The sequence below is a fragment of the Polyodon spathula genome, chromosome 30, assembly GCF_017654505.1.
Source record: "Polyodon spathula isolate WHYD16114869_AA chromosome 30, ASM1765450v1, whole genome shotgun sequence".
Classification (NCBI taxonomy): Eukaryota; Metazoa; Chordata; class Actinopteri; order Acipenseriformes; family Polyodontidae; genus Polyodon; species Polyodon spathula.
In genome coordinates this window covers 2595305-2614403 of record NC_054563.1, presented here as the reverse complement: position 1 = coordinate 2614403, position 19099 = coordinate 2595305, and the positions used below count along the sequence as shown (strand labels likewise).

General features: G+C 38.1%; 2 protein-coding genes across 4 annotated transcripts; one reads left to right on the top strand and one right to left on the bottom strand.

Annotated features, from left to right (window-relative positions):
• The first annotated feature begins 176 nt into the window (after positions 1 to 176).
• On the top strand, positions 177 to 5815 carry LOC121302939 (protein FAM3B-like). 3 transcript variants are annotated; one of them, XM_041233305.1, is made up of 8 exons: positions 179 to 390; positions 562 to 696; positions 1341 to 1461; positions 2136 to 2194; positions 2785 to 2835; positions 3806 to 3893; positions 4226 to 4358; positions 5556 to 5815. In XM_041233305.1, exons 1-8 carry the CDS (start codon positions 360 to 362, stop codon positions 5661 to 5663), a joined length of 726 nt encoding a protein of 241 aa, XP_041089239.1. In that variant the 5' UTR covers positions 179 to 359; the 3' UTR covers positions 5664 to 5815. The 3 variants fall into 3 exon arrangements, with proteins under 3 accessions (XP_041089241.1, XP_041089239.1, XP_041089240.1); XM_041233306.1 differs by having other exon boundaries at positions 182 to 390; positions 5577 to 5815; XM_041233307.1 differs by lacking the exon at positions 562 to 696 and having other exon boundaries at positions 177 to 390.
• A 3701-nt stretch (positions 5816 to 9516) lies between these two features.
• On the bottom strand, positions 9517 to 17402 carry LOC121302679 (interferon-induced GTP-binding protein Mx-like). The gene is made up of 13 exons (XM_041232743.1): positions 17314 to 17402; positions 16100 to 16296; positions 15732 to 15866; positions 15076 to 15230; positions 14593 to 14731; positions 14112 to 14310; positions 13137 to 13215; positions 12544 to 12663; positions 11898 to 12048; positions 11202 to 11360; positions 11035 to 11111; positions 10114 to 10341; positions 9517 to 9789 (listed from the first exon to the last, which is right to left on the bottom strand). Exons 2-13 carry the CDS (start codon positions 16287 to 16289, stop codon positions 9565 to 9567), a joined length of 1857 nt encoding a protein of 618 aa, XP_041088677.1. The 5' UTR covers positions 16290 to 16296; positions 17314 to 17402; the 3' UTR covers positions 9517 to 9564.
• Positions 17403 to 19099: the final 1697 nt, after the last annotated feature.

The window sequence follows — 19099 nt, the reverse complement described above, 5'->3', positions numbered from 1 at the left end:
AATTATAATTGAAAAACATATTAGAATTGAATAAAAAAAATAAATGAAAAAAAAAGTCTGACAACGCAACGTTATCAACAACTTTTGTTCAGGGCAGGCTTTACAAGCAGCCGTCAGCTGGTTCTCGTGAGTCATGTCATCTACAGGTTTGTCGGGTGTGTCCTGTTTCAGATGTTCTGAGCATGCTCTGTAACTCAGGAAAATATCAGCTATGTAGTCCTACGAAGAAGAAGGGAGCACTTCTGGACACTACTAGTTGGCATTTCTGTGATCTTGTAGTAGATTTATATCCATACATTGGACTGAAAGTGTAAACAGTTGAAACAAGGTCTGAATGCTTCAGCACCTCACCTGCGAACATGAAATTCAGAGGTACCGGAGGACGAGGAAGTAAGTAAAATAAATGCGCAAATGACTGTGCATACACGTATTAATTGGCCAAACTGATCTGATCAGTGCGGGTGAAAAACAAGTGTTACAGTGTCATGTTCTGCTTCCCTGATTAAGATTAGTCTGTGTTAGAAACATTACCCGGTCCACATCTATGATTATATTTTACAGATTTCTTGAGGTCCCTGGCACTTGTTGTAGGCTGTGGATTGGCATGGTACCTCGGGCAAATGTGTGCAGTTCTATTGCCCCCAGATTCCTTTTCAGTTGCTGTAATCCAGATTGCAGGGAAGCCTTCCCTCAACGGTAAGAGGCGCTGGATGTTGATGTGGTCTTGGTGAGGTTATCGATTACTGTCTGCCACGGTAGGGGACTTTGACTCTTCCAGTCCGTTCTATTGCAAGATGCACCACCAAGCTTGCTTGCTTCATTGATGTTATGTTATAATTTAACAAACTGATACCAGTAATATATCTGACAGGTTGTCATTTGCTGTACAATTATGTTTGAATGTAAAAAAAAAAGAATTATAAATAAATAAATATAAGTACACAGGTCAGCTAAAAACCCTATAGACTGGATTTGAGTTTTGCAAGGTGGGGTTTAGAGCTTGCCTTTTGTTTAATTGTGCGTTTAGTTGAACCTGAATATCTGGTCGAAATGGCTTTCTGGCATTGGTGAGAAAGCAGTGAGCATGTTGTTTGCGTTGTAGAGGAAGGGCACAGCATGCAGTTGAGGAACTTGTTAGATGGCATTTCTATGTAGGTTCGTTGGTTTAGATTGTAATAGGAGCGAACCAAGTTGGCCTTTAATGATTTTGCACTTGGTTCTCATTTATCTTCCACACACCGATGCTCAGCTAACAACATCCAGTATCTTATTCTAAAACTGGAGACTGTTGTCTGATTGAAAACAAACCAAGTGGAGCCTCTCTGTCTTTATCTCCCCAGCCCCTCTTCCTAAAAGGCAGAAGTGTGATCACTCGTCTCCGTGCCCAGTCGGAAGCTTTGCGTTCAGGCTGCTAAGTGGAGGGGGTGACAACAATTACCCCACAATCTGCTTCGAAGAAGTGTTAGTATGTTGTTAATGAGCTACAGCTGGGTCTGATTAACTGACAGTAATGCTATATGTTAATATATATTGTTACTGTGTTCTAGATATGTCCAGATTCTTGTGATAAGTAAACAGGTAACAAGTGATTACTTATGACAAGCCTCTGTGGTTCCAGAATAAAAGACGCCATTAGCAGTGATGTTTGCAAGATAACTCTGTACATTTACTACTTATAATCAGACAGTTTTGAAGTGCTTGTCACTTGCCTATTCTGTACTGTGCATTTACAGCAGCTTCTTAAAAAACTGCTGTGGAAAAATATCTAAACTACAAAGATATTAACAGCAAAAACATATACAGGGCCTTTTATACCGGGGGACACTACAGAACATTATGCATACATACAATGATGCAGAGATATAACATATTTGTACTGTTGAAATATATTTTTGGTAATTATAGATTTGCAGTATTGTTTTGCAGTTGTGCTATACCGTTTGCATGAGGTAGAATAACACATTTCTGATCAAGAATGTGTTTTATGATCTGATCTAGAACCTGTGTTCTGGACTGATCTAGCGCTTCCACTGTGAATACAAGGACGCTGTAGCCAGCCTCAGTGTTTGCTGCTGAAGTGCGTCACTAAAGTAGATTTTGAGACACTAAAGTATGCACCATCTGCTTGGTTTCAGCATCATGAAAGAAGGGAAGGGAAACACAAGAGCAGGAATAAACATTGCAGCTGTTGATGGTAAGTGGCTTGATGAAACCAGTTTATTTATCTATTTTAAGCATAACGAGGGTATATCCGACATCTCATCTCACTAAATGTTTAAGAGATCGACTTTATTGGACACAATGTCTCTTTTGTCTATGACTTAATATGACTGCCATATTGAGGCTTAACATTCTGTAGACTATGGATATCGCCTGATCGCAGCATTTTTATTTTGGTATAACTTACAGATTTAGTAAGTTAACAAGTCTTTAAAGGAATTTTGCATTTGCAAAAATGTATATTTTGTGTTTGTCTGTTTGTTTGTAGTCAGCTATGACTGTAAAGGTACAATAACTTAAACGTGTGTCCAAGTTTTTCCAAGCACATGTTTTTTTACAGCCCAGTGTAGCAGGGCAGCATGTGGCACATCGGGTGCAAGAGTATATATTAATAATATTCATTTTTAAAATGAGTGATGATTTAGTGACCATCACTGCATCCAGAACACACACTGCACCTGTATTACAGTACCTTGATCACCCTCCTGGGGGCCATCCTGAATCCTGCCTTGTTCTGTTATGCTGTTAAAAATAACTTCCAGCTCTCCCCTTTTCATTTTTCAGCTGCCACTGGAAAGGTTCACAGCTCAAATAGCTTCAACATGTGGGAAGGAGGTACTGTATAGCATGAGTTTCTCAAGTACTGTCTGTGTGGATCCTGTGTGGGCAACCTCGGCATGCTGGCTAAGCTGCATATTGGGGCCCATTTTCAAAGGCGGCCTCATTTTGTCTGGACGGCTGAAGTTATACTTTTTTAGACAGGTTAAGTTAGGGCTTCTGTAGACCTGATTGGAAACAGTGACACAGGGATGTAGATGTGCTGTTTGTGCACATAGACGTCTAACTACCCTCATAAGGTTGCAATTGAACTTAGACTTCTGCAAATTAACACGATTTTCATTGCTTTAGAGCTGTAGTCCATCCCCCGACTAAGCCGCTCATAAATTAGAATTATAACGCATGTAAATGACTAGGAAGTGATGTACATTTAGAAGAAGGTTAAACAGAACACGGAAGCAATGCAACAGAAACGGAAAGACAATGCACCTGAAATTCAACTCTAAGGCAAGTGATGGAGGAAGTTAACATCAATGAAAACTGGCTGGCTTAGCCTTGCCTGATACATGTGTTCGATAGCTGTGTCCCCACCCAGTCTACGCAGCCTTAGTTGAAAAATGAAGAGCCTTCTTAAGGGGCATATGTATTTGAAAGAGCTGGTTCCTTTAGCTATGCAGTGGACTTGCCTGATCTGAGCACTGCATTACTGGATCCTCAGCTGATGCGCTGTCCTTGCACTATTGTACTATTAATATGTAATATGTAGATATAACTTGTTGTAATCCTAACTTGTTGCATCCTAGTTCACATTATATTCAAGTATTATTGCACTTACTGTAAACTATACTGTATTTAAATAATAATTTTGCATTGTAACCCTGTAAATTGCCTTGGATAAAGGCGCCTGCCAAATAAATAAATTAATAATAATAATAATAGTAATAATAATAATAATAATAATTCTTAAACTGAAAAGTACAGTATTAGCAGTTGAAGAAAGTGACATATACCCTTAATATTCCCACAGACAATGCAGGACCGCTGATAAAGTTTATCAACGAGATTCCAAACAATTCATTTGTTCTAATGGCCACTTATGATGATGGAAGCACTAAGTAAGTACATCAGTGTTTCTGAACATGCTATAAAACAAGAGCTAATAAACAAAGACACAAAAGGATCACAAAATGAATGTATGTTACCTTTAATAAAGTATCAATATGATGTGTTACCTTTAATAAAGTATCAATATGATGTGTGTGCGTGTGTGTTCTTGTCTAATACTCACACTGAGATCCTTCAAGGACTCGCTTTGAAAGGGAAGAATACAGCACAAAGTGAGGTTCTCATTCGACACTGCTGCTGCTTATTTTATATATTGTCCCAAAGTATTTAAGGGTGCTTTAATGTTGATTTTTATTTATTTATTTTTTATAACAACATTCAGGCTGTCACAAGAAGCTAGAAAGGAAATTGAAAAACTCGGGAGTAAGGAGATTCAGCAGATTGGTTTCCGGTCAAGTTGGGTCTTTATGGGAGCTAAAGGATTCACCCTGCCTGATGGAATGAAGAACGAAAAGGTGAGTGTGTTGTACCCTATAAGTAGGGCCCTGCGTTTTTCACGACTTGCAGTTCTAAACCTCCAGGTGTCCGTGTAGCCACTCCAGGTAAACTGCACAAAAGAATAATTAGTTAATCAACCCATAACATTCTGGCTAATTAGAAAAACCCCTAATTACAAGGGTCAATTATTGCCAGTCTAGAAATGGATGCATTTAAAGGAAAAGCTTACCTCGAGACTTGCTGTTTTAGACCAAAACAGATGCACCAACAAACTCAAAAAGCATTTCTTTGAGAGATCACACGCAGCAATATCCACCTGGTGCGCGGCACACTGATGGGTATAACTTATCATGAAAGTCGTAATGTTAGAATTCATCAAACGTATAATAAAGCTGCAGAATTCATGCCACAAATACATAGCGAGCACTAACACAAGAGTTGCACAGCACAGATGGCAGAATAAGCAAACAGTGTGTTGTTAAAACTTTGCTGTGTTACTACAACCCCGATCAATGCAGAATAAAACCACGTTTTATTCAAGCAGCTCACAAGTTTGTGACGTCAGTAAGGAGTTTCTACCCACAGCATGTTTGTAGTTTGTATAAAGAACCCGTCCTGTTCGATTGTATTCCAGGGTTCGGTGCTCACTGTAAATCAGAAATGGAGGGATATCAGCTATATACAAAAGAAAACGGTAGTGGAATTTCTTGGATCGAATTTTGGAGAAATGCAAAAGAACTGTTTGCAATTTAGCAAAAAATGCTAAAAGATATTTGTCAGTTGTGATCAATTCTGTGGATGCTGAAAGAAGAGTTTTATAATAGCCACTAAAAACAAAACAAAGAACAAATCAATAAACACAGTTCATATGTTACTTTGTAGTGATGGGATGACCAATTCGAACAGTTAAAGTAACGTAATGAGATGATTGTTTAATGATTGCTAGTTACATGACTTACTGTGGAGGCTATAGTGACATCTTGGGGCTGTAGGACTAAATTACAGGTAACAAAAAACAAGTCATGAAAAACGCCTTCCTATAAGATATATGACTATCTTGTATCCTGGTTAAATATGTACATTTCAAATTTGAGGGTAGGGTTAGGCTTTGGCTAAGGGTTTGGGTTACGATTTGGCTGACACTTGATGTGGTTATTTATGAATCAAGACCATTCATAACACCTATTTTTGTATATTTTTTTAAATTTTTGTAGTTTGTATTTTTTATTTTGCAGATTAATCACTCAAACAAAGAGAAAAATAGATACAATGGCTGGCCAGCAGAAGTACAAATAGAAGGCTGTATCCCGCGAAGGCAGTGATTGAAGGGGTCGTGCAACTCTTTCACTAGGATCATTGTGTTTGCTTTCATAAAATTAAGGGGTTAAGTAATAAATATATGTGTTATATGTTGTTGTAATTAATTATTATATTTAAAGATATGCAGCTATGGCCAAAAGTTTTCATCTCCCTATAGAATTAACTAATTGTGTTTCATAAAGTCGAATGAAACCTGTTGAATAATGTTACATGAACATATTGAATTACATACCGCTTTGTAGTTTTCCATTATTATTATTATTATTATTATTTGTTTATTATTTGCATGCTGGTGGATGCATCAAATAAAACATGTTCATATTTTTTAAAAAGATAATTAATTGCAATGTAATATTGAAGTATATAACCAATAAGACCCAACACAGAGTGCATTACCAGGCATTATGGACCGTTTGGCTGTAATATTGCCCTCAACTTTGTCTCGGTGCCCCATTACCCAAAAGGTCCATAAAACCAATATGTTATGTATTTTTTTTATGTATCCTTCCACAGAAGCACACTAAAATGAGCGTTGTACAAAATGTAGTCCTCCATTATAATAATGTTGCCTCGGAGCTTCTCTTTAAAGTGAGTGTACAAAACAATGTTTTTAAACCTATATACTGTTATTTAAATAAACTGAAAAGAGGTTGGGGGAAAAAAAAACAAAGATTGTGCAAGTGTTAATTCTTCTTATAATTATTCTTACACGTTTTTTTTGACATTGTCAATATGACCATGTATTGTATCTGTAGGAAAAACCATTCTCCCATTACTTTTGTAAATATGTTCTATACATATTAACCTCTATTGCTTAAGTGAATATGGACTTTAGATGCAGGCAGGAAGGAGCACGCTGTACCTTGTAGAAAGATTCCACGTGGATTGTCAGAGCTGAGACTTCTGTTTTTAAGGCTGGTGTTTCTTGTGTGCTGAGCCTTCGTCCTGTCTGCTCCAGTCTGAAGCTGTAAATCCTGTACTCAGAAGAAATCATTTTCTCCATATAGAGAGAGAGAGAGAGAGAGAGAGAGAGAGAGAGAGAGAGAGAGAGAGAGAGAGAGAGAGAGAGAGAGAGAGAGAGAGAGAGAGAGAGTCTGATGAAGGTACTAGCCAAACTGTTTTTAAACTTTCTGTAGTTTTATTGGAAACGGCATGCACTTAAGGTTGGGGTTGAGGTTAGACCATTTCAATTAACCACAATTAATCCCAATACAATAAGAGTCAAATACTTGGGATACTAACCTATAAACAGTTTACAGAGTTACCATTTTAAATAGTGGCTTCTTGTTGGTGGAGGTTTTTTTGATGGTGTGGCCAGATATTTGATTCCTAGGAAATATATTTTATTACATCTATAAATATTCTACAAATATTTTGGTTATTTATTAACTTTTAAATTGCTTCAGTATGATCTTTTACTAACTAGTTACTGTACCTTTGAGCAATATTGCTAGATCTTTAGCACCACCTAATGGACTCTACCTGTTGAATACCTCTCAGTTGTGAAGTGAGAGTTGTAATGGCAGGGAAATGGGTGAACCGTGCATGGGAAAATTATTGTAAGATTTTTACAGATGGATCTAAAAATAAGGATAATGGTAGGGTTGGAGCAGCGTATTATATTCCAGAATTTGATATAGGGAAATATGTATGCATTACAGGTAATGTGTCAATTATGATGGCTGAATTAATAGGGATTATTTTGGCATTGCACTGGATTATAGAGGTTAGGGTAGAGAGGGCAGTCATTTTTTCAGATTCGTTATCTGGGCTTCAGGCAGTTAAGAATGAAGGGAAAGGGGATAGAAGGGATTTAGTACAGGAAATAATGTATCTAGTGTCAGAATGTGTGTATTTAGGATTGCATGTGGTTTTAGTGTGGATTCCAGCACATATAGGAATAGAGGGGAATGAGAGAGTGGATGAGTTAGCAAAAATGGCTGTGAAGAAAGTGTGTGTGGGTATGGGTGTGCAGTATGGGTTAAGGGAGTTTTATAAAATAATAGAAACAATTATAGTGAATGAATGGCAGAATATGTGGGATAGGGAAAGAAAAGGGCGAAGATTACATAAATCGCAAAGTAAAGTCAGTATGAGGGAAGGGTGGTATGGATGGAATAGACAGGAAGAAGTACATTTAATAAGGCTATTTATAGGACATTCAACTTTAAATGAACATTTCTATAGAATTGGAGCGCATGAGAATGGGTTATGTATGCAGTGTGGGGTTATGGAAACTGGAACATATGATGGTTGAATGTGCTGGATATAGGGAAGTGAGATTAGAGTTAGGGGAAGAGTTTAGGGATTTAAATAAGCAAACTAGTTTCTTTAGGGATGGTGTAGGGGATGGAAATATAATAGGTAGGGATATGATTAGAAAATCTGAGAGATTTAAAAATTAATTAAAACAACAAACAAACAAAGGGTGTAAAATTGCAGTAAAAGGGTTGTGGTAATAATAATTAATGAAAAAAGTACACACAAACACTTGTAGGGGGCGACAGTAAGCTTTGTTAAAAGCTTGGTTGCCTTTAACAGAACAGAAGAACAGAAGAAGAGAGTTGTAGATAACCCTTGGGTTTATCCAGAGTTACGTGGGTTAAGAGGCTGAAGTAAAGAAGTATCCGATTCTGTGGCATGCTGTAGAGTGGAACTAGGCTATGTACAGTCTAAAGCGTTTGGCTACTGAAGTGAATGTACTCTTTGCTTGAACCTGCAGTCTGTGTCTGGCCAGCCCATCTTTAAAACTTTAAATATCTTTTATTTTATTTTATGCCAGGACAGTATTGAGATTTGAATGTTCAAAAGTGTGTGTGGCAAGACTGGTAAAAACCAGATCGAAGGGCTGGATTAATTCCAGCTTGTAATTCGGTTGTCAGTTTATCCTGTAGTCCTCTTCTGGAACAGAGTGAATAACTTTCCTTCCATCTCTTTCATTGCAGACGCCCCCGCTCCTTACAGAAATGAAACTTAAAGTTGAGTTTCTTTTTACAAAATGTTGTTTGGCATTGGCACAAAATGTGATGACACATGGAGGATAATTGTTTTTACTCAAGTGTATCACTTGGTCTCCTAAGTTTCAGTACACCATGTTCTGCCAAAACAAATAGCACATTTCCCAGTGTAAGTCTTTACAATCTCACTTTGTGTTGCATTACACCACGTCATACAACTTCACAGCATGCCGCTCATCCACCTCAGAATTACATAACACGTTTCCCAGAATGATTACCATCTGGTCCACATTGTACAAACTGCAAAGAAGGGTTACTCTTCATTTACACGGGCTATAGTGACTATCTAGATGTCACCCAAAACCACATCTGTAAATTTTGACTGTTTACAGCCCCAATTCTCTTAAAAATGTTTAATCTAAAGATTGAAATACTATCAGTTATAGATTTAGTCTTGAACTCTCAAACCTAAGATGTTGGATGATAAGGTTCCAGGTTTTGTGCTGTTGAAAAAAATTAACTGATTAGAATGTGTAACTGACCAATCAGAGCTTAAAGTAATTGCAGCTAACAAAATAGTTCCATAAAATGTCTGTGCCACGCCTTTATGTTATAGCAGATGCATTTTCATTAAAAGACATATCTGGTCCTATGCTAAGTTAAAGCCACTGCCTCGCACTTTCTGATTCATTTCAATGGGAGAAAGAAAAGTTTCAATTATTTTTAACACACTTTGTTTTTAGGTAGCATACAAAATGTATTCCTAGGCAGGTGCATGATTAGAAGTAAAATATTTCCTGTTGGCTGTTATGGAAGATTTCTCTAAAGCTGTGTTGTACCACTCAGGGATGCTTTAAAGTGTAGACAGCATATTCAAAACAATTGCCATGGGAGGGGGATGAGTTACGGGTTTATTGATAAAAACACAGTGTTATTAACATGATGATTAGAATTTGATCAAAGCCAAGCATGCTTTGTTCAGACGCTCTCGACGCTCCATGGCATTTCGGCGCTTCTCTGCTGCAGTTTCCTCCTCCTCCACCAGCTCCTCCACCTGGTCCCTCTTCTGGAGGATACTGAGCATCTCTCCCTGCAGCTTGGCGGTCGACTCCTGTATCTGGTAGTACTTGATAGCCATGGGCACAAGGTCCGCCAGACGATTGGAAGCAATCTGTTCAAGAAGAATCAGAGAGAATTACAGGACGATAAAATAATCACACAAAGGGGGAATTCACAAAGAGAATAAAACTCCTGAAATCAATGTGTGTGCCCCCCTGCGTTTCTGAAATCAGTGTGTGTGCCCCCCTGCGTTTCTGAAATCAATGTTTGTGCCCCCCTGCGTTTCTAGAGGCTGATTGGTGCTGGTCTCTTTCCCCAGGCTTGCTTGCCGCAGCAGATCCCCTGAATGTTTGTGTCTCTGCAAGCCCCTTTGTCGAGCCCCCGCTGTTAATAAGATAAAGACAAAGTTCAGATTAATATGGAAAACATACACAACCTTGTAATAGATTTTCAGATGGGTTGTCAGAAGTGAGACTTCTGATTTTCTACTCATCGGGCCCTTGTTTCTAATCTGCATAGCGCCTTCCTTTGTGTTCTCCATCAGCTCCAGCCTGTAGCTGTAAGTCGCATCCTGTGTATAAATCATTGACTCCATCCTGAAGAGCGTCTTTATCATCTGCTCGGCCTCCACTTCTTGTATTTGGCGGATTTTATCAATTATAACCTTAAGACAGGATTGCAATGACATTAGTACATGTCCTAACATTGGCTCTGCAAATACTCTATGTTTCTTGTCTTAAATTGTGCTTTAGCAATATAGCATATTATGTAAAATATAATAAACCCTACAAAAGAACAGACAACTTTGGTTAATCATGTAATATAACAGAAGATAAACCACTTCATTTAGGTGTCTTTTACTTTAATGGTTTGATTATAAAAAGATCTGTACACCAGTGGCTTATTGTTCTAAAAGAATTGCCGTTGTAAGTAGGGTGAGCAAGTATTTTTCTTTCCTCAATTCACTGGTGCCATAGCAACTCTGAAGCCATTAAAATAAAAGTATATAGTAACACAATCATAGTGTAAAGATTAAACATTTGGTCTATTTATTGCAGATCACTCGTTTTCTTTCGTCATCTAGTGAAAACATGTTAAATGTGCAAAAAGCCCACTTGTGGTCATGTGCCCGACAGGTCCAGAATGAATGTTGCCTGCTAAGGTTTGGAGGCTGATAACAGGAGATTGGCTTGACAGCAAGACCAAGATTGGCCATTGAGCTTCAGCCCTTGATCGGTGTGTGGGTTGCAGCAATGAAGCAACACTGGAACCGAGCACCTCAACTGAGCAGAAATAACAGGGAGAAAAGTGAAAAGAGAATAAAAATAAGTGATTCTGGAATTTGGAATTGCCTTACCTTTGTCTCCTTCAGCAAGTTGGGCAATCCAAAAAAATGCTCATAAGCCAATTTGGTAAGCATAGACTTCACCTTATCTGGAAACATATACAGTATACATATCAGGGTAATATTGTATATGTGGTTGGAGTAATATCATAACACCACAACATAAGGACAGTGTTTACCTGAAATTTCTTTCTGCATGGACAGAGCAAGTTTCTCTAATTTCATGATAAGACGTTTGGCTGTAGATTCAAAAACTCCGTAGTGTAAGAATCCTGGCAACTGTCTTCCACGGCTGCTTTCAACATAATCTTCTGCCTTGTTACGGAACTCCTCACTAGCTATGGAACAAACAGTCATTTGATATTTCCTGTATTTTGTTTTTTGTTTTTACAGACAACCCCCCCTCCCGATAAAGAAAAAATAAATAAATCACAATCTGTTTCTAGAAATAAACCAGAATTCACTTGCAACTTAACTGTGAAGAAATGATTTTGGGTCTTTAATTAATTAATTTTTTTAATTTAATTAATTTTAAATTAGGGACACACCACTTTGTCAAGATCTGTTGGCAACGAACCAACAGATCTTCAACAGAAGAATGGGGGGGGGGGCATTGATAATCGTGTTAATGCTAAGAAAGCAAGGAGACAGATAATAAACCCTTGAGCACGTTTATAGATCAGTTACCGGTATAGCTTGTGATAACTCAATCCTTTATGGAACTCTCTGCCTTACACTTAGGCTATTGGGAATGCCGTTGGATCTCAAATAAATACTCCTTAGCTCCCTTGGTAGCATGGTTCTGCATGGCTTTGTATGTCATTGTATGCAGGTCCACATCAACAAGGCCGCGGTAAACTCAAACCAATACTTACTCTCTAAATCTGATTCCTGCTGTTCCAGATAGCTGTGCCACTTCTCAAAACACTCTCGAATAAAGGGGAACAGCTTCAAATCGCTCACAAAAACCTGGGAAAAATCTCCAGATGCCAGGGCAATGATGTCATTGCAGAATTCTCTTATTTTCTGTGGTTGAATCATGAAAACGAGAGATATCATTAGATGACTAACTTCGGGCCTACAGCAACGAATGGAAAACTCTATGTATTTGTTTTATAAATGGCTTAAGCTTGTTTGTTTTTTACTGGTAATCTAACAATTTATTTGCTAAAGAATGAAAACATAAGAAAGGGCTTGTAGGATAGTGGGTGTGTATTTACATTACAGGAGGGGCATTTAAAGATGTAAAAGTAAATCTTTATCTTAATTGTATTCCTTGCATGCAAAGCATTGCAATGACGTTTATTCTAACGTGAAATTTGCACTGTCTGGAATAAAATGGCACCTGTTGTTAGAAAGTTCTTGACTTTATGATCACAATGCTACAATATGTGACTTCATCTGCTGCCTTTAAAATTATGACTTTGGCATAATTATATTTCAATGGGTTTAAATGTCTCACATGAGCTGCCATGGCAGGCATACTCTTGTTGTTAAGTAGTTAAGAGTCCAAGGACTTACCCGGCTCAGTAAGGTTTTTTTTCCAGAATCATCCAATGGTGCTTCTGCCATTGATGCCAGTTCCTGGTTGGTCTCCTCGGCTTTACTCTGAAGCTGGGATTCAATTGTCGAAAGGGATTTCTATTTGAAAAGGAATGAAAAGTGTCATTAGAAAAAGAAAAACAAATGTACGACTGGAAATTGCAAATAGCAACATATTTTGTAAAAGAAAAAAAAAAAAATTTTGACAATCGTTTTTTGTTTTGTAACGACTGTAGTAAGACCTACTGTTATGCCCAGGCCGTGAATGTAACCCTAGTATAGGTTGTAACTTTTGTAGTTTACTACATTTGGATTTTACTATCACAAAAACACAAATGTCATTTTATTTAGTTTAATTTTTCTTTATCCTAGCAGTTTGTCTTGCAGTTTAAAATGTGAACACCTCAATCTTGAAAACAACACCTGTCCTCGGCCCCCATAAGCTTAAAACCACAGAAACGTTCTTACACTTTCACACACAGTCTAGTTTATGACGGAGTGTTTGAAGACACGGACGAGCTGTAAAAGCTAGTTCGTGGGACAACGTGTATTTCAACATATTGCTTTCTTACCTTGATCTTATGGACAAGCTCACTCGTGAGTCTGGCTGCCAGGGAGGGCACAGATGCCTGCTTCTCATCCAGCAGTCGCCTTGAACAACACACATGAAATACTGAGCGAATCTGACATATAATAAGCAGGTTTCCCAGGTCGCTGCTAATGGGAAACCAATGTGTTTCTGATCGTGTGCAGTTATACAGGACACACTAAATCTCAGCGTGCTCAACGAAGCGTGTTGATCTGTACGCTGACAGGCCATGCCTGTTCAACATCAAAAGCAAAAACCACCATCAACACAATGGTTACATGTTGCTTGAAAACGTTTCCCTGTTTTCTAGGCCTTTTGTTTATCTAAATGACATGACTGTGGTCGACTCACACTAAAGCATGTGACAGCGACAATGGTCATCTTGTATATTTATAACCAGTTCACACAAACACCCTCAAAGGAAACAACTGGCAAATGCCTACAAACTGAAAAAACAAACATTACTTCAGTAGCTACCCAAACAATCATTATTTATTACATTTGTGTGCTTTATTATTATTATTATTATTATTATTATTATTATTATTATTATTATTATTATAGCTGATATTGCAATGACTATTGCCCACATTGTCAATCATGTAACAGCAATGTCGACCCATGATGTCGTACGGAACACAAAAGCACTTCCTGCAGTGATTTAGAGAGGACACACTCCTGATCTCAAACCCCAGTGCACTACAGCTGACGTTTTGAAAAGAGATTTGAAACAGACTTTAAATTCATAAGTGTAAAAAGTTGTCAGCGTGTTAACTATGACAAGAAAAACTACAGGTACGTTATTTCAACAGTTGGAGCACCAGGTGGGGGCGCTATGTTTTTCTGAACCCCGCTACTCACTCTTTAAACTGTATTGTAAGAAACCTCTCCCACATATCCATTCACACTCTCATACATACCACTTGAAAACTTTAAAAGCATGGTGAAGTTTGTTTACCTGAAATGCTTATGGGATTTAAAAAACTCAATTTCCTGTTTAAGGGCTTCGGACAAGGACATCCTGTCATCAATGTCCTGTTGTCCGCGACACCTGACAATCGAGTAGCCTTTCTGCAGGTACACAACCTCGTTCCGGAGCAGCTTGGTCACCTGTTCTTCAGCTCCTTTGTCTATCAGGTCTGGTTTCGTTAGCACAGCTGTGAATCCATCAGAACAAGGTCAGACTCATTCAAAAGGGCAAGGTTATTTCACTCATGAAACCTATGTCATACTGTTTTAGAGAGGGTTGTTTATTTACAGCATTCCCTAACCTGAAGGAACATTGATAAACACTCTTCCGGGTGGTTTCATAGACCCTGAGGAGCAATAATTTTGGACTACCTAATGTTATTTTAAGAAAGATGATTCAAGAATAGTACTAATCTAGGTCAGTGAAACCAGCTGTTTAAGTCACAGGTTAAGTCTCATGTCAACAGTACCCAGAGTTCTCTCTCCTGAAGGATCCACTTCTCTGGCCATTTGTAAGGCTTCAGCTGTAGTGATGTCAGTGTTGCATGGAATGACCACCAGGTTTATTGTTTCTGCCTTCCTGATGTAAGAGTTGATTAAGGTCTTTATCTGAAAGTAGATATTGAGGAAAAACATTCTTCTTAAAGAGATACTTTATACCATGTGTGCATTCTTTTCTGTGGCAGGGACTGGGTCCCACCACAGCGTTTGTTTTGTGGTTTTGTTTCTTAGAAATTAAGTTGTGCAGAAGTTTTGATTCATTGATTGCCAATTTGGATCTGGACACGTGTTTAAAAGGTGAAAGCAGGTTCATTTGTTTCTCAGCTAGTATAAATAAGTAATTAGAGACACGTCATGTAAAGACTTAAACCCTGAAACACACCCACTGTTGGTGTGTACCTAGGTGGTGATGCATGTGCTTGTTAAGTATCAGGATGTGGTTGAAATCTTACTGTCTTCTCTATGTCATGTGACTGATTTCCCACTGCAATTCTGGCTATTCCTGGCAGGTCAATGAGGGTTAAATCTGGAGCTGTTCTGGACTCGATCTTCAGGGTGATCCGCTCAGTGCTGATTTCGTTGTTCTTGCCAGCCAGAGTATCTTGAGCTGTGAAGATCGACAGAAACAGTGTAGAATAAACTGCATAATAACACGCCTGTGAAATTTATTTTATTTAATTTTTTTTTACAAATGTTGTTTTATTTTGCTTTATTTTTCACAAATGCAATTTTATTACAGATACACATTAATACAACACCTCAAACAGATGTATATTAATAATAGTATACATCATGTTTTACCTACATATATATATTTTTTATTAAACATAATCTGATATTTTTTTTTTTTTTTTTTTTTACATTTTGACAAACAGACCTTGCACAGAAAAATAATTTGGCTACCATCATTTCTCATTAGCGGCAGTAACAGTATCATACAGTCCCTCACTCTTTAATGAGCTGCCTATTTACAGTAAATACTGCCCATGCCCTCTAGAAAAATACAATTTTATATATATATATATATACATGAGTGCACTCTGTTTTAGTTTTAAGAGTGCAAATCATGTGCAGAAACATCACAGCACATTTGCTAGAGGTTTCTCACCTGTTTTAATTTCTCTCTCCACCTCAGAAGGGTCTTTAAGCTTTTTCTCATAGTTCTTGTAAGTGATCTCTCCTTTCCATTCATCCTTACTGACATGTTCTAGGATCAGTTCCAGAGGACACCGCGTCATAAGCCCTTCGAACAAAATATGAAGAGCCACACTATGTAGACATTTGAAGAAGTCAAGACAAGACCGTGGTAACCCACACAGATGCTGTTTAAAGAAAAACTTGAACCTTGCAAAAATTACAAAAAGAATCCCCATTGAAGAAGCAAACATGTCCTACTCGGTTTGCACCTGTGCCTACACACACACTACACATTTTTCCCTCATTTAACATCAGAGCTGTAAGTGGAATTCTCCTTACCACCACCTCTTGGTAGAGATACACCAGACAGAGCCTCAATCACTGAGCTTTTCCCAGAACTCTGGTCACCGATGACCACGATGGTGGGTAACGGCAGCTCCTGATCCACACCTAGCGCTCGCAGGGTATCGATGAAATCAAGGTAGGGTCGCACCTTGTCCTCATAGAGATCGTGCATAGTGTTCTCCATTTTTAAACTACGCCAGGGAGAGAGGGAGAGAGGTTATAGATACTTGTTTGGACTACAGTACATATTTTCTGTAGCCTACCCTCACCGTGCGTCCCACTCATCAACAGAGCTTCAGACATACTGTATCTAATGGATTTACCCTAAAAAGTGTTTGGAGTATACAGCATACACCACGTAAAAGTAGATTGCAAAGATTGAAACATTTGATACAGTTGATAAAGTACACTAGTACCATGAGTGTTGTACTTCTTGATAACAGAAACAATGTTGAAATTGGGATACTCAAATGTCTGGAAATCTTGTATCCTTCTCCAGCTTTATGACAATAAATAATCTTCAGGTATCTTTTTACTTTTTCCCCACATTGACTTATTGGTAATGACAGCAATCCTCCTATGTCTAACCCTTTTAAACTCTCTAAGAATGTTCACCTACAATCCAGCATTTTCTCAACTTTTATAGAATTAGGTTCTGCATTATCATATTACAATTTCTAGCACCTTGTAGACAACACTATCATAGCATCAAAGGGTAGTACTTGAATACTTTTGAATTAGCATTTTTGGAGTTTTGCAAAATAAATAATTGCATCTATTTTTTGTCACTTTTTTTCCTCATCCACAAAAGCAAAACTTTTGCTTCAAAAGATTTTTCCTATAATTATTTTTTCAAGAAATTTCTAGAAATTATAAATTTCCACTGGGGTATGTAAACTTTTGACTACAACTGTATATACACACACACACACACACACACACACACACCCGCATTTTTCATAAAAGCCTAACTTATGTTACTGTGCCAAATGTGTAGGCCTATGTATATACACCATACTGTTTGCAAAAGTGAAGAAAGTAAATGCGTAATATCAGTGAATCTCTTTTTAAAAAAGACTTAACTGACAGTCATTTCCGAGCACTATTAACAAACACAATAACTAAAAACCACAAAAACAATATTGCAATATCATCAAAGCAAATCAAGCAAACACCAGAAAATCAGAGTGCAAATGTACAGTACCCACCTGATCTCCAGCTTCTATCTGATCAGGCTGTCATAAACAGGGAGCTTCCAACAAGCAGCTTTTCAAAGCATGCCGTTTAAATACCCTTGAATCACGTTCTGTAATTCGAGAAGGCAACACCCAATGCTTGATACAATGATGTTAAGTTTCATTTCATAGGAACATGAAAATAAAAGGAACCTTTAGGATGTAAAGGACTTTGTGAATGCCCCTTAGTAAAAGCTCTGGTTGTGCATGTTTATTAACAGCTGCAAAAAACACAACGACAAATAAACAAGGCATAGGGGCCTGAATATACGGTTCAAACAAAACATCAGCCATACACCAGGAAGAGCACTCTTTACAGTCAGGACGGTTTTCTCCTCCAACAAGCAAAGGGTCTGGCAAACTGATTTGGAACAGAGATTCTGAATGAGAGATCAGGGACCTCACATTGACCAATCAGGTTAAAGGAAAGCTCTGTTCTATTTAGCTGTAATGGGTAATCACAGAGTGAGGTGCTGTATAGTGTGCTTTGGCAGAGGAGAGGATGTGTTTAAACTACCTGTCTGGTATCATATAATGCACACTGTTATCATCAATGCATTCATCACTGCTGCATCAACTATGCCTAGATGAGGATGCAGCACTACCTGCAGTAGAAGGATACCTGTGAGCTGGAAAACAACATGGCATGTGGGCTTTGTCCTGGCATAGCCAAGCTGCCTCCTTTCTGTCTTTGCAACAACATGATGCCTTTCACAATCTTCTATCTACTGTACTCCTGAGCGACTTCGTCAGTACAGTGTTATTGTTATCTAGACCTGTCTTTCACAATCTTCTATGTACTGTACTCCTGAGCGACTTCGTCAGTACAGCGTTATTACTATCTAGACCTATCTTTCACAATCTTCGATCTACTGTACTCCTGAGCGACTTCGTCAGCACAGCGTTATTACTATCTAGACCTATCTTTCACAATCTTCTATCTACTGTACTCCTGAGCGACTTCGTCAGTACAGCGTTATTACTATCTAGACCTATCTTTCACAATCTTCTATCTACTGTACTCCTGAGCGACTTCGTCAGCACAGCGTTATTACTATCTAGACCTATCTTTCACAATCTTCGATCTACTGTACTCCTGAGCGACTTCGTCAGTACAGCGTTATTACTATCTAGACCTATCTTTCACAATCTTCGATCTACTGTACTCCTGAGCGACTTCGTCAGTACAGCGTTATTACTATCTAGACCTATCTTTCACAATCTTCGATCTACTGTACTCCTGAGCGACTTCGTCAGTACAGCGTTATTACTATCTAGACCTATCTTTCACAATCTTCGATCTACTGTACTCCTGAGCGACTTCGTCAGTACAGCGTTATTACTATCTAGACCTATCTTTCACAATCTTCTATCTACTGTACTCCTGAGCGACTTCGTCAGCACAGCGTTATTACTATCTAGACCTATCTTTCACAATCTTCTATCTACTGTACTCCTGAGCGACTTCGTCAGCACAGCGTTATTACTATCTAGACCTATCTTTCACAATCTTCTATCTACTGTACTCCTGAGCGACTTCGTCAGTACAGTGTTATTACTATCTAGACCTACCATGTTTTCATGCATTTTGCAGGCCTACAAAAAAATCAATTCAATAAATCAAAAACCATTGAAAAATTATATTCTCTTTTCAATGGTATGAACAAACTTGCTTTGCGTATCGTGTTACTTTGTATTTCTAATTAATGTGGGTTTCTGATCTTGACATCATATACTGCTGGAAAAAAACTATAACAAC

Bases quoted from the DNA above. Each gene is read 5' to 3' on its own strand.
- LOC121302939 (XM_041233305.1), top strand. From the start codon at position 360: ATGAAATTCAGAGGTACCGGAGGACGAGGAA. The intron at 391-561 runs GTAAGTAAAATA...TATATTTTACAG, and splicing joins AGGTACCGGAGGACGAGGAA to ATTTCTTGAGGTCCCTGGCA. The intron at 2,195-2,784 runs GTAAGTGGCTTG...TTCATTTTTCAG, and splicing joins AAACATTGCAGCTGTTGATG to CTGCCACTGGAAAGGTTCAC.
- LOC121302679 (XM_041232743.1), bottom strand. From the start codon at position 16,289: ATGGAGAACACTATGCACGATCTCTATGAGGACAAGGTGCGACCCTAC. The intron at 12,664-13,136 runs GTAAGAAAGCAA...CTTTTCAAATAG, and splicing joins AGCTTGTCCATAAGATCAAG to AAATCCCTTTCGACAATTGA. The intron at 12,049-12,543 runs GTAAGTCCTTGG...ATTCAACCACAG, and splicing joins AAAAAACCTTACTGAGCCGG to AAAATAAGAGAATTCTGCAA.